Genomic DNA, 16,113 nt, shown 5'->3' on the forward strand with positions numbered 1-16,113 from the left:
ATTCAGGATGACCACAGAAGTTTCACAGACTAGAATGCTCAGTCAGGCTGAATGCACTTCTTCTTGTAGGTCCCTTAAATAAATACAAGGTCTCACCTAAATAAATTTAATATGTAGGAAATGTAGATCTAGAAAGTGTGTATTAAATATTAATAAATATTAAGAGAATGAAGAGACAAGCCACAGACTGGGAGAAAACATTTACAAAACACATTTGATAAAGGACTAGTATCCAAAATATATGAAGAACTCTTAAAACTCAAAAATAAGAAAACAACCCAATTAAAAAACCGGCAAAAGATCTGAAAAGACAACCCACCAAAGATATGTAAATGACAAATAAGTATATGAAGAGATAGATGCTCAACATCACGTCATTAGAGAATAGCAAAGGAAAACAAGAGACCACTATATACTTACTAGAATTGCCAAAATCGAAAACACTGACACCACCAAATGCTGATGAGAACGTGAAGCAACAAGAACTCTCACTCTCTGGAATTCAGTTTGGCAGTTTCTTACAGAATAAAACTTGGTATTTACACAAACGAGCTGCAAACATATCCACACAAAAACTTGCACACTAATACTTTATTCATAATTTCCAAAACTTAGAAGCAATCTGTAGTCCTTCAACAAGTGAATGGATAAAGAAACTACTGTGCATCCATATAATGGAAGATTATTCAGCAATAAAAAGAAATGGGCTAGCAAATCACACACGCACACAAAAAACGGAGGAACTTTAAATGCATATTGTTAAGTAAAAGAAGCAAATCTGAAAAGGCTACAATAGTGTATGATTCCAGCTGTATGACATTCCAGAAAAGGCAAAACTATAGAGACAGTAAAAAGATCACTGGTTGCCAGCGGCTCAGGGGAGAGAGGGAGGGAGAGATGAATAGGTGGAACACAGGCAATTTTTAAGACAGTGAAACTATTCTTTGGATAGAATGTCCTTATACAATTGTCAAAACCCATAGAATGTACAACACAAAGAGTAAACCCTAATGTAAACTATGAACTTTAGTTAATAATAATGTATTAATTGGTTCACTGGGGGAGAGGTGGTGAGTACGTATAGGAACTCTCTATACTTTCTGCTCAATTTTTCTGTAATCCTAAAGCTGTTCAAAAGGTCTTTTAATTAAACTAAAGTTTTAGTAATCTGTAAGCTCAACATGTATCAACTATATAACGTGTCAGCAGAAACTGCTAATTAAATCAAAGACTATAGTATACGTAAAGAGTTCAGGAACTGATAAAAAAAATAATAATAAATTCAAGCCTAGTATTTATCATCTTTCCTTTGGTAGGGAGGCATTTTCCCTAATGAACTGGACAAGAATGCAATGACTGAAAAGCATGCAGTGTCCCAAAAAAGATCCAAACATCTGTTGAAGGTTTGGACTATGTAACCTCAGAAGGAGCTGCCCTAAGAGTATGTCTAGCATCCTGTGAAATACATCATAGGATAAAATGTTTAAAATGAGTATAATTTTTAAAACCATGCAAATAAACATTTACCTCACAATACTGAATCAAATCCTTTATAATTTCATTCTCAATAAAACAGGGTATTATTCATCCAAAAACCTTGCCAATCTCTTTTCCTTTCTTTTCTTTTAAATACAGAAAAGTCTTAACACAAAAGCAAAAGAGGAGCCTTCAAAAGGTACAAAAACAGTGTGGGCTAATCTGTCATCCACCACACAAAATGTAATTTTCACTCTTTCATTCAACACTACCCATAGAAAGAGACAAATTTAAAAGTGGGGAGGATCCTGTTCGGTGTCGTTGCTGGTAGTAAGTTGTGAAAAAGCTCAAAGGAATGAAAAAGAAATGCAAATTCTTAAAGTCTCGATTATGGCTACACCACAATCTCTTTTTACTTCACCAGTTGCTAAACTAGACATCATTTCCCCAGAACGAGTTTTTAAAAGTCCTTTAAAGAAGTTAAGTTCGTGTTCAGAAGCTGCATTCTGTGAATACTTATTTGTTAAAGCCAGTCAAGGAGATAATCAAGGGCTAAAAGGAAAGGAATTAGACACAAACTTTTAAAACAAATCAGTGGTACACATGCTTCTCTGCTTCCAACTCCAGACAGCTTTGTAACACTTTCTTTTCAGTCTCCCATAGCTAAAAACACCTACACCTTCAACCCAGGTCTTCAAAGGAAGAGGCATCACAGAGTTCATTTCCCGATCCAGAGATTTCTACACACATGGTAGACATTGAAAACTCTTATGGTTAGAGCATGGTTTATAACACAAAGGTCAAGGGTTTGAATCCCCATACTGGCTAGCAACCAAAAAATAAAAAATAGAAATAAAACAGTTGGCCTACAAATGCTGCTTAATTAGCTGAAGATCATTCTAATCCTTTACAAAGCAGTAATAGTCTCAGATGGCATTTTTCTCACTACTTTTCTAATTTTTCATAACTGTACTTATTCCTTCAACTATTGTTTTGAAGTTCTTTTCAGCAAAACTCCAATCCTTTTTAACTGCAAATTCATTTCTTCACTCTTCAATTCTAGTCTCTATTTACCCACCTTTGCTTCCTCCCAGTGCAGTACCACATTAGAACAGCAGCAGCAACAATAGCAACACAAGAACAAAAATTAGTTGGGTTTTTCTATTTCTCTCTCACCTTAAGGGTTCAAATGGTCTCATATAGTTTTATATTTAATACCTTTGCTAAATGATGGCAAAATCTCTTAAATAACATTTAATTTTTAGAAATAATAAACCAATAAGCTATGGCCATCATCTTTATTTTTTCCCTAGCTTTATTAAGGTATAATTGACAAATAAAAATTGTGTATATTTATGGTGTACAATGTGATGTTTTGATATATGTACACATCCAGAAATGATTAAATCAAGCTAACTACCATATCTATCACCTCACATACTTATTTCTTGTGGTTAGAACATTTAAGATCTATTCTCTTAGCAATTTTCAAATATACAATAATTTTCGTATAGGCACCATGCTGTACAATAGATCTCCAGAACTTTAAGATTCTAACTGAGATTTTACCCTCTTTATCCCATATCCCATTCGCCACTCCCTGTAATTCTTTATCATAGTTTCAAACTAGTTAGTTGTCTCTCAACTTCAGCCTATGTAAATCAATCAGTGAAAACATTTTTAAGCACCTGCCCAATATATATTTTTATTTACTTATAGATTGATATGTACTATTACAATAATATATATGAAATCAGAAATTTTAAAAGGGAGAGACTTTAATTTATAAGCTTGTTTATTTATTTTAGAAGCCCTGGTATTTTTTTTCTTCACCCCCTGGGATTGTGATAATCACACTTTGGTGACCTCTGGTCTGAAAGACTGAAAGAAGCAATAGGAAATATCTATTCTGAGCTTTCATCACAGAGTTTAACCACTGACAATCAAATTTTTTTTCCCCTATTACATACAGTTCACTTTTCAACTTCCTGAAGCTCTTGTTAACAAGATAATTCTTAAAAGCTGTCTAAAATTCATTAACTTGTGAACTAGGAGGCCAAAATATAGTTCAGAAGGCAACTAAATTATTTTTTAAAAGGAGGTGGGGGGCAAGATTTGAGCCTGACCAAAGCAAAACTGTGATCATTTTCACATGAGAAAGCTAATGCACAAGATTCAGAGTAAGATGTAGTAAATGTCTTAATTGATTTTGATCATTTTACACAATATATGGTTACATTATTTATTTTAATGACTATTCAAATAAACACATTTCAAGGAGCCCTTAAACAGCCTAAAGACTAAATCTAGCATCTTTTCCTTTAATACAATAAAAAAGTAGAGATAACAAAAAAATTTGTATATTTTACTCTGTTTCTATTAAAGAATTTAAGAAAACAGTTATTAAGCCCTCTTCCCAAATACAAACTAAGCACTAGGTACCGGTCTTTCCAAAAACTTACCGCTAGAAAAGAACGTCAAGATCAAGGCCAAACATCCAACCATTGCTTAAATCTGCTCTACAACAGCACCATCAAGTGGCAGTTTATGAAACCTGCATTTGAACACCTTCAGGAATAGGAATATATCTTAGAAGGCAGTCCACTGCATTGTCTGACACCTCTGTTATTTGAAATAAATAAATTGAACCCCAAATTTTTGTCTAATGATAACTTTATCTACTGGCCCTATTTTATTCTTGAAGGTCATAGAGAATAAACCTAATCACTCTTCCATTTGACAGCCCTTCAAGTATTTTGAAATAACTACTATGAACCTCAATTCTTTCCTTCAAACTAAATATACAAACTTAACTCAGCTATTTCCCATGTACTGATAGTTTTAAATTTTTTCTCTTGACAACTTCCAAGAAGGAACGCAAACATAAGAACTTAATTCTTTAAGTTACAAAGGAGAATAATTTGCAAAACTGCATATATCCCCAGTTGCAAACTTTAAACAATTTAAATACAGACCAAATTTTAATATTGCTGAATGTCTTGAGCAAACTTACCTACGTATAAATAAATCTGTAAGAAGATAATTCATTAACATTAGTAGAGATTTGATATTTTAAAAACATTTTCTACACATTAAATACCTTCGGCAAATAGCAGTTTTCACTTTTTTAACTATAGAACAAATAACCAATTTAGAAAATGTATACAAACCACCAATATTTTAAAAGCACAGCTAAATCTTTTCAATAATACAATCCCTGAACTCCTTCAGGAAATTAACATAAGATATCAAGCTTGCACACATGAGTTTACACAGGTACATGTGCATGCGTACGTGTACCTACATAGATACAGCTGTGCCAAAGAGCAAAACCATAACTAATGTTTCTTATATAACTGCCCTCTTGCTGAAAAATGAATGATTTAAGAAACTTTCTAACAGAAGAGCTTCTATTTTACTACAGCACCAATCAACCAATAGATTATATTTACATTTAAATAATATTTGCAAAGTGAAAGTAGTTCTTTAGGTATTAGTCCATTATCAAAGTGTGGTGGACGTTAGTGTACAATCTGATACTCATCTTCAGCACTGCCAGTTTCATAAGTGATATTTCCTATCGACAAGATGAATGCAACCAATACTAGACAAAGAAATGCCAATTTAAATTTAACTAATTCATAGTTAATGTTTGAGTATTACTCAAGGAATACTTGAGTATTTTAGAAGTTGAAAAAACTGAAAATGTAAAGAACTTGTTAGTATCATATACCAATAATTGGTCAAATAATAAGGTTTATTTTATTCTGAAAGAGCAAAGAGAAAATTCAGTGCTGCTTTATATTATGGTCCACTGAACAAAGGGTTACTTTAGTACTAAATAAGCTTCAATGAATTTTCTTAAATGGTCAAGCCATTAAAATGACAAGGCATTCACAAGAAGCATTCTGATTTTACTGAGCTCACTGAGCAAGAATAGCTAGCTATGCAAGAAAAGTTAGAGATAACAGAGTTTGAAACTTTTGCATAGTATAAATAGACAATATTGGTTCATTTAGAAAAAAGGGAATAATTTTTATTGAACCTAACAATATTTCTATTTCCCGGTGTACCTCAGCTTCTTAGGTAACTCCAAGCAAGTTACTTGCTATCTGGTCTAAATTTCAGCTATACTATTTATCTGGAAATTTGTTCTACATAAACGAATCTTCTGGATAACTTATATCGATCCCATTATGCACCCAAATATTTTATATTTTACTCATTTTTAAAGATATTTTTCTAAAAGACTTTAATTAATTTCCCCGCTTTCTTTAAAGAAAAAAAGGTAGACACTTAATTTAATCACTTCCTACAGATTTAGTCACAACAGGAATTACTTGCTATCTGGTCTAAATTTCAGCTATACTATTTATCTGGAAATTTGTTCTACATAAATGAATCTTCTGGATAACTTATATCGATCCCATTATGCACCCAAATATTTTATATTTTACTCATTTTTAAAGATATTTTTCTAAAAGACTTTAATTATTTCCCCGCTTTCTTTAAAGAAAAAAAGGTAGACACTTAATTTAATCACTTCCTACAGATTTAGTCACAACAGGAGTAGGAATTGTATTGTACAGTGGCAATGCTACACTTGATCTTATGTTTTCTTACCTCTGTTTGTTGCCATCACATCAGAAATATCAAGAGATATTTCTGATACCGAGGTGAGAACCTGAGTATAGTGTATAGGCTCCTGAGCATAAAAGGCCCGGACTTTGTGACATCTGGCTACTCTGATTTTCAAATGATTAAAGTTACCATGAGAAAATCACAGCAAAATAGGCTGTTGACACCAGAAAGGGAGTTCTAAAGAACTCTGGGTGTTGTAACATGGGAGTAGAAAAACATTTTCTCTTAGAAGGCAGTATTGGCTAACTTGTACAATGTGGACTCCATTCCCTTTTCCCTAAAAACTGGAATCAACCCTCCCCTTCTAGCTTCTTCTATCCCTTATACATAACATTCTTCTCTCCCCAGATGATCTAATAGCATACCTTCTATACTATCTGCTCATTTGATACAAAGAGTAGAAAAAAGAGAACAATAGCAGTGTAGTCTAATTGCCCATTATGTATAAAAGGGTTATATGACTATGATTATATTATATGAAAACAAAGTGTGTTTAGCATGTAAACATATGTGACAAATAAATGCCAAGAAAACTATGAATCTGAGTTTATTGCTATGGAGGTGCTCAGAAGTCATCAGAGCACAAAGACAATTTTGTTTGGCCTATTTATGAAGCTAACCTAACAGGACTTCTGAAAAGTACTGGGAATTCTCAAAACCATCAGAAATATTCATAAACCCCACAGTTCATAAATTAGAATTACAAAAAATCTAGATTTTGTTCTCTCTACATATAAATTCAACAATCACAAAATTAATTATCCAACTTTTTTTTACTTTGTTAATTAAACGTTACTAACAGACCACAGTTAAAAAAAAAGTCTACCTAAATAAACTGATGAGTAGCTTCTCTCTACCAAATAAGTTCACATGATAAGTTTTAGAGAAATTATTCTAGGCCATCAAAGATTAGGTTAGATAACTCAACCTTCTTGGTTGCAACCAATTCTTACTGTTCTGCGTTAGTTTTATCAGATAAAAGGAAAAATATGAGGCGTCATTTGAGTAACTAATAAAAACTTATTTTAATTTCACTTTTTCCTACTAGAGATGAGAAAAAACAAAGACACTTTAAAAATAGCCCTATTAATTTACTTGGCTTGAATAAATTAAAATTACCACTTTATTTCTGCTAATGTCAAAAACTTGATTTAAAGAAAGCAATAAATAAGGAAGAAAGTAAACAAGGACAAAATATCTCAGAAAAAAAAAAATCCTACAAAACTTACCATTTTTTCCACATACAACACAAAGCTACCCAGTTAACATATCTCTAATGTCTTGCAGTTGAGGATGATATATAATAGAAATTACTAAATTAAAACTATTTAATAAAAACTTTCTGCTGGCACCTGTAATTAACTATACATGATTATGGTATAACCACTCCAGTAGCTAACGGTATCATGAAATAAAGGATGTATTCTTTACTCTTTTGATCTTAGACCAAATAAATTACTCTGTTCCCCTATCTGTAAAATGGAGCAAGATGGAACACTGAAAATGCATTATTGATAAAAACTTCTAATCTTGAGATAAATGTTATACAAAACTTAAGTGCTTGATTCATACCTTGTTTTAATTCCAAACCTTCAGGTTGCTTGTTTTCTTTCAGGGATGAAATAGAATCTACACAGATGTCTTGCCTAAGGAATGAAAATAAATAAAAACAGTTTTAAAAACTATATTCAATCAAATAAAATTTACTGCCCAGGTTCCTAGAATTGTCAGGCACTTGAGAAGAGACACTGAATTCTTTTAATTCAGGGTACCATTTAGTGCACTCTGGAAAGTCAGAGACACGTATACAAGTGTCAAAAGCTGCAGCTATAAACTTCTACCAATTTAAGCATTATACTTCTTTGTAAAATCAAAGGGCAAACCTGAAAGGAACATTGAGGTAATTTTTTCAACCTTCTGATACTCTGAAGGCTAGCTATGGGACAAATCACAACTCACAGCAGTACCCAATAATTTTGCAAGTTCAACTGTTAAATTTAATGGGCATTTTGGCATTCAAATTACTTTATATTCATCTAATTTCATACCTCAAATGCTTTGATATCTCCAGTATGTGGAAAATACATATTTTATATGTAATATACATATGCAAAGTAAATGGATTAAAAGATCATGCAAAAAAGTTTCAATTCCCTATGATCTGCAATAGAGCAGCAAACTAAACTAATGCTCTTTCTTAAAAAGCATTATACCATCTTAACAATATAATAAATACTTTTCAGCAAAAAAGTCAAGAAATTAATTGTAAACATTTAAATGAGTTAAGTGACAATGTTCTTCAAAATAGGTATCTATTGTCATCTGAGAATTTTTAAACAAACCCTAAGGTTAACATACTATAAAAATATTTAGGAAATTTTCCTACTCACAAAATTATTTCTATCCAGGTAACAGTAATAGATCCCTCATATAACCAAAGGATAAAAAAAGAGCTGTGATAATTTCTTTAAGATGTTTATAATACTCTTTCCAGTCAACATATCTGGCACTTATACATTTGTTTTGCTTTAAAACTTCACTAAAATAAGCATAAACTCAGAGATTACAAAATTATTTGGCTTTGATATTAACTTTAACATCTGAGAGATTTATAATTGAGATGTCTCAGTTTTTTATACTTGTGTCTAATGCTACCTACTTAGATTTTATTCTTTCACCAGAATTACTGGCAAATCCCAAGGAAGATACCAACAATTCTTCTTGGCAATGCGGGGACAGATTAAATGTCAATATATTACATTAAAAGCTTTGCAAGGAATAAAGTTAAAATGTACTACCTCAAGCCTTCCACTCAAATTAGACTTTATCTATTGGAAGTATTAAGCTATTTCTAAGTATATTCTTTGTTTGCTTTTACACATCTTTGGATGGCACTTAATTCTAAGGAATTACTTCAAAAAAATATAATGTAAATCACCAATAAAATGAAGATGGGCATATGTAATATCCTGAGAAAGATACGAGCTCACCTGTAAAATATTCTACCTGAGGATGTATAACATTTATGAGGAATCATCAGACAAACCCAAAATGGAAATGAGTAATGTTATATTAAAGGGAGTTCTATGTCAATGTTATAAAAGACAAAAGACTATGGAGATATACCAAGCTAAAGGAGGCTAAAAAGCCATGACAATTAAGTGTTATCACTGACCTGAGCCTCTTGAACTGTGGGGAAAATGTTATAAGGACATTAGTGAGTCAAAAGACAAATTGAAATATTGATGGTAGATTGGGTAAAAATATTGTATCAATGATAACTTTACTGAAGTGTCTACTGTGTTGTGGTTAAATAATAGGATATCTTTATCCAATGGAAAAACAATGTAGTATTTAGAAGAAAATTATCATGATGTATGTAACTCAGACTCAAATGGTAAAAGAAAAAAAATAATATAATACACATACACACATAAAGAGGTGTGCAAATAGGATAAAATGTTAACAATAGGTAAAACTAGACAAAGGGCATATAAAGGTTTCTTGTACTATTTTTGCTCTTACATTTTAATAAGTCTGAAGTTATTTCCAAAAAAAAATTTAATTAATAATAATGCAATAAAAACTGGCCTCCCTGTGAAATCCCCTTAAATCTCCTTCAAATAAAATTGGACCTTTCTATAAAGACTATCTGCTGTCATAAACAATTTATTTTAGTGCCCAAAGTGAACTTTTATAACATTCTATTTTATCTTAAGTTGGGTTTGATCAGGCTGTTGAAGAAAAGTCACCAAATAGAATTTCAGACAGTGGGTACATTACACCACCTTGTGGCAGAAAAGTAGAAAGCTACGTAGTTTTATATCAGTATTATCTGAAGTTTAAAAAAAAAAAAACTGCCAGAAATAGCTTTCAAGAGTTTGAAATTTTTAAATCTATAACTAGCTAATTTTTCCAAGATGTAGACTTTACAACAAAAATTATCTAAACAGCATAAAAGACAAGATATTTAGAGAAAAGGCAATGCCTTTAATTTTAAGAAAACTACAATATATACGTGTCTTTTTATTTCTAGTTTCGTGAAAATAAAAAACCTCTACTATCAGATGGTAAGTCATCCTAGGTGCCAGAATTAGGAAAACTAAAGCAATTCCAATTTATATTTAAATGGCATTTAAATATTTCTATCAAACACTATGTTTGATATTAATATAATGTTAATATTTCTATCCCACTGTGTAAGAATTTTATAACAACTGGAGAGAGAGGTGAGAGGGAGAGGGAGGAAACACTGCCAAAGCCAGTTTGGGCTAAAAATTTTGCAATGATCTTTGTGTACCTTTCCATTAAAGAAAAAAATGTTTTTTATTTTTCTAATTCCTTTCTCCCATCAGCAATGCTCCTTCTTCAAAGCAGCTTAATTTATAAGCTTGGTCTTGAATTACAAGAGATCCCTATACCTATCTCTGGGATTTAACTTCTTATCCCAATCAGTCCAACTTTCTTTATTTTACCCCAAATACAATTATCCACTCTCGATCCTTTCTTACAACTCAATGATTTTTATTTTTATTTTTTAATCAGAGTAATACCCTGGGGAGATCTATAGGACTTAATCAAGAACAACCACACATGTGAATTACTAAAGCTTAAAGGGGGGGCGGGGATGTCAATTTCTTGTCAAAATGAAAAATACTGGGAAGGTACCTCAATAGAAGAATAAACAGGACTAAGCCAGTCTGATTCCTCTTATTTAATAAAAGTCAGCTGACAAAGAATCAGGTAAACTGGCATAACAAAAAGTATAACCCTGGATTCTCTTCATACTCCTAGAAGTAAAAATAGAGGCCTTACCAGCTTACCTTCCTGTGAGCTTTCTACTATCAAAAATAACAGACAGGCCAAAAAACACATATAGCCAAAACAATTTTGAAAAAGAAGAAAGCTGGAGAATGCACACTACCAGACTTAAAGACTACAAAATTACAATAATCAAGACAATATGGTATTTGAGAAAGGATAAACATACAGATTAATGGAACAGAATAACAGTCCAGAGACAGACCCACAAAAATATGGTCAACTGATTTCAACAAAGAGGCAAAGGCAATTTAATGTAAAACAGTCTTTGAATAAGTGCTAGTCCAATTGGATAACTACATGGATATGATTTTCAATCCATACATTGCACCACATACAGTTCACCCTTGAACAATGCAGAGGGTTACTGGGTGTTTAATTTTTGACTCCCCCAAAACTTAACTATTAATAGCCTACTGCTGACCTAGAAGCCTTAACATAAACAGCTGATTAACACTTATTTCTTATGTTATATGTACTAGTCCATTTCCACTGCTTATAACAAAATACCTGAAACTGGGTGATTTATAAAGAAAAACAAAATGTATTTCTTACAGTTTCTGAGGCTGGGAAGACCAAAGTCCATCTGGTGGTGGCGACAGTGACCCAGGGGTCTCACATTGCAAGATGGTGGAAGCAGAGAGAGCAGAGAAAAAGACAGACTCTCTTCTTTTAAAGCCCTCAGAACTATGCCCCTGACCACCATTTTTAATCCACTCACTACTGCAGAGTCTTACAGTCCAATCACCTCCTTAAGGCTTCACCTTTCACTTACCACAGTAGGATTTCCCACCCTCTAACAGTCACAGTGGGGGCTAAGTTTCTAATACATAAAACTTGGGGGACACAATTCAAGCTTCAATGAGTTTGGGGGGACATAATTCAATCTACTACAGTATTCTATACTGTATTCTCACAATAAAGCTAGAGAAAAAAATGTTAAGAAAATCATGAGAAAATACATTTACAGTACTGTATTTATTTATTCACTGAAAAAAAATCCATGTATAAGTGGACCCATGCAGGTCAAACCCTTGATCAAGGATCAACTGTACAAATATTAACTCAAAATGGATCAGAGACCTAAACATGTAAACCAATAAAATTTCTAGAAGACCCAGGAAAGAAACCTTTGTTATCCTAGATTAAGCAAAGATGTCACCAAAACCATGATCTGTAAATATATTGGTAAACTGGACTTCACCAAAATTAAAAATTTCTGTCTTCCAAAGAGACTGTTAAGAGAATGGAAAGACAAGCCATACACAGACTGGGAAAAAATATTTGTAAGCTACATATCGGATAAAGAACTGTATCCAGACTATAAAAAGAACTCTCAAATTACAAAAATAGAAAAAAACCTAATTTAAAAAATAGGTTAAAAATTAACAATCACTTCACCAAGAAGATATACATAGCAAATAAACACAATAAAAAAATTAAGTCACTTCACCAAGGAAGATATTACGGATGGCAAATAAACACAATAATAGATATTAAGCCTCATTAGTTATTAAAGAAATGCAAATTAAAACCAGTGTGACACCACTACATATACAGCAAACCCTTGAACAATAGGGTTTGAGCTGCTCAGGACCATTTATATGCAAATTTTTCAAATAAATACGTTGGAAATGTTGGGTCTGGTATGTCATGAATACATGAAACAGTTAATTAGCCTACCTAACAGTAGGCTATAGTAGGCCACTAGTACGTAAGTAGTTAAGAATTTTTACTACCTAGTGCAGCCCCACCCCTGGGAGGCTCTGATGAGGCATGGCCAAGACCCAGGGGAAAGCATTCCTCATACTTAAGTAGTTAACTTTTGGGGGAGTCAAAAGAAATATAGAGATTTCTGACTGGGTGGGGTCGGTACCCCTAACCCCCACATTGTTCAAGGGTCAATTGTATACTGACAAATGGAACTCTCGTACTTGTTATCAGCAAATACGACCCAGCAAGCTCACCCCTAGGTTCTTGCCCAAATAAAATGAAGAACTTGTATGTTCACACAAAACCTTGTATGTTAATATTTATAGTGGCTTTATTTGAAATCACCAAAAAAGAAAATCAACTCAAATGTCCCTGTATTAGTTTTCTATTGCTGCTGTAACAAATTACCACAAACTTGGGGGTTTAAACTTATTATATTACAGTCAGAAATCTAGTACAGTTCTCACCAGACTAAAAATCAAAGCGTACACAGACTACATTCCTTACTAGAGGCTCTATGGGAAAATTTATTTACTGCTTTTTGGGGGTTTTTGGAAGAATTCAGTTCCTTGCTATTATAGGACCAAGGTCCCACAGTTCTCACCAGACTAAAAATCAAAGCGTACACAGACTACATTCCTTACTAGAGGCTCTAGGGGAAAATTTATTTACTGCTTTTTGGGGGTTTTTGGAAGAATTCAGTTCCTTGCTATTATAGGACCAAGGTCCTTATTTTCTTGCTGGCTGTAAGCTGAGGACTGTTCCTAGCTTCTAGTCAAGTCCTTCACATGTCACAGCTCTCTGATCCACTTTTCTCTTTTGCTCTTCCATTTTTAAGAACTCATGTGATTAGACTGGCCCAAACTGGATAATCCAGGATAATCTCCCCATTTTAAGGTCCTTAACCTCAATCAAATCTGCAAAATCCCTTCTGTCATGTAAAGTAAGATATTCTCAGGTTCTGGAGATATCTTTGAGGTGCCATTATTCTGCCTACAGAGTACCTTAACTGGGGAATGGATAAACTATAGTATATCCACACAATGGAATACTAAATAAAAAGGAAGAAACTACTGATATATACAAGGTGAATGAATCCCAGATACATTATGCTACATGAAAGAAACCAGACCCAAAAGACTATATACTGTATTATTCCATTCATATGACATTCTGGAAAAAGAAAAAGCATAGGGACAGAAATCAGATCAGTGGTTGTCAGGGGTTGAGGATGGAAGAAAGAATTAACTACAAAGAGTCATGGGAGAAATTTCTGGTACTCTATACTGTGAGTGTGGTGGTAGATACATGACCATCCATTTGTCCAAACTTGCAGAACTGCATAGTAAAAAAACATGACTTTTACTATACGTATATTACACATTTTTTTAAAAATTTTTTAATTGGAGCACCACAAAAGCCTGAGAAAAGATGCAGAACAAAATATATAGAGGAGTCAATTGTAACCTTCAAACATTATGGAATGAAGCAAAACAATCTTGATTTTTCTCAAAGGGACTTTCCAAATGGCAAATAAACCAATTCAATTTTCTACTGTGTCTTTTATCAACCCCCTTCTGCAAAAGATAGCAAAACTTAACCCTACCCTGCTGAAGCAAACCTCACCTCCATTTCGTTCTCCCAAACAATATAATTCAAAAATCACAGTTACCACATCCCAGTTCTTTCTTTGATCCATGATTCTCTAGGGATTCACTCTATAAACTGTCCCACTGCAACTCCAACTTTTTGTGAATAGGCAATTCCCTTAATAGAGAGCTCTGTTCTATTTAAAAGTGACTAATGGGAATCAAAGAGATGAATATCTCCTCTTTGCTCTCTCTCTATATTCCTATGTCTCAGATCTTTTCCAGTTTCAAAAATTAGCATAAGATCACTTTGTAAGGGCATTTAAAGGTGCAAAAATGCAGGTTCTACTACTTTAAATGTGAAATGTCTAAGCATTATAGATCATGATGTTGTCAATGATCAGTAATACTTTCTGTGAAGGTTTTTTGAAAAACTTACCCTGTTATTCTGGATAAATTTAGGCTCTTATGTAGAATATTCTACCTACTATAGCCTAAAAGTAATTTATAAAAGAAACAAGAATATGTGGTGTCCAGATAACCAATGTATTACCATTTATCAACCTAAAAGCACACAGTAAGCTTTTTACAATACATAAATGTCTGAGGGAATTGAGCTTACATAGAATAATGTCAATGTAACAAACTGGTCTCTTTTGTGAGGAAAAAAACTCCATTTATGCATTAAAATGTATATACAACAGTTTTAACTTAAACTATTTTTTGTAATAAATGAAAAAATTAGACACATGAATGAATTCTTTTTTAAAAAAGCAATAGTAAAAAATCATTAAAAATCACAACAAATTATTTCACTGCTTTCTTTAGGTTTTTGTACCATAAAAGGAATGAGAAGAAAAGCCCCAATACTTATCAGTGTAAAGTAGAATTTTAAGAATAGTCATAGTTACAAATTCAGAATAAAAATTCCAAAGCAAATACAATAACATTTTTTTCAATGCTAACATTTGAAAAAACTAATTCTAAGCACTCTTAATCATTTTCTCATTTAATCACCATATCAATCCTTTGAGGTCGGATTCTATTCTCCAGATGAGAAATTGAGGCCCAGGAAGAAGATTAAATAACTTACCAAAGGTCAGACAGTAAACTTCAGTATTCTGTTAAAAAGACAGGCAATTTAACTCTAGAATCTTGACTACTTACGTTTATGTAGATTTTCTTCTACTTGCAGAAATAGTCCTCTAAGTCGTGATACCTAAAAATTATGTGTAGCTATACATACAGAGCTATATATACCTCAGTTAGTTTTCATTCAGAATTTGAACTAAGGACCCAAAGGAAAATACTTCTTTCTTACTAAAAAAGCTTATATGTGCTACAAAATCATCAAAAGAGAATTATTATTTTATAAGTGGAAAATTTCAGTAAAAAGACAGACAGGATCAAAAACAATAAAAGGCCAACAATCCTGAAGAGAGAGCTGAGGGATGAAAAGGTGGAAAAGACCTTTTTCTAACTGTATACCTTTTTGTACTATTTTGTACTGTGGGAATTTTTTTTTAACTTAGGCCCATGTATTTGCCTTTTCACTTTAAAAAAATTAGTTAATGAAAGTACAGGTTAATACGAATTAAAAACAGAAAACAAAGAAGGGAATAAAAGATAAAAGTAGTTGATACAAGATAAATATACAGAACCAATTTACTGAATAATAGCAGTCTAATCAAGAACTATAAAAAATAATATTCTAAGTTTATCCTTGATACTATAAAGAGATATGGCAGAATGAAAATTAAAAGGGGACCTCAGAGTCCTATCTTAAACTAAAATAAATTACAAATGGATGAAAGAATTAAACATTTAAAAAACCTATAAAAAATAAAAGAAAGTATGCACAATATTTTTTTAT

General features: G+C 32.5%; 1 protein-coding gene across 1 annotated transcript in view; it reads right to left on the reverse strand.

Annotated features, from left to right (window-relative positions):
- LOC103592306 (caspase activity and apoptosis inhibitor 1-like) overlaps positions 1 to 14,283 on the reverse strand; it is a 34,990-nt gene extending 20,707 nt beyond the window's left edge. The window contains exons 1-3 of the mRNA XM_008574966.1: positions 14,278 to 14,283; positions 9,293 to 9,306; positions 7,690 to 7,763 (exon numbers count right to left, since the gene is read on the reverse strand). Coding sequence (XP_008573188.1) covers positions 7,690 to 7,763; positions 9,293 to 9,306; positions 14,278 to 14,283 — 94 coding nt within the window. The remainder of the gene's footprint in view (positions 1 to 7,689; positions 7,764 to 9,292; positions 9,307 to 14,277) is intronic.
- Between the last annotated feature and the right edge of the window lie 1,830 nt (positions 14,284 to 16,113).

Source organism: Galeopterus variegatus, unplaced genomic scaffold (genome assembly GCF_000696425.1).
Source record: "Galeopterus variegatus unplaced genomic scaffold, G_variegatus-3.0.2 Scaffold1121, whole genome shotgun sequence".
Classification (NCBI taxonomy): Eukaryota; Metazoa; Chordata; class Mammalia; order Dermoptera; family Cynocephalidae; genus Galeopterus; species Galeopterus variegatus.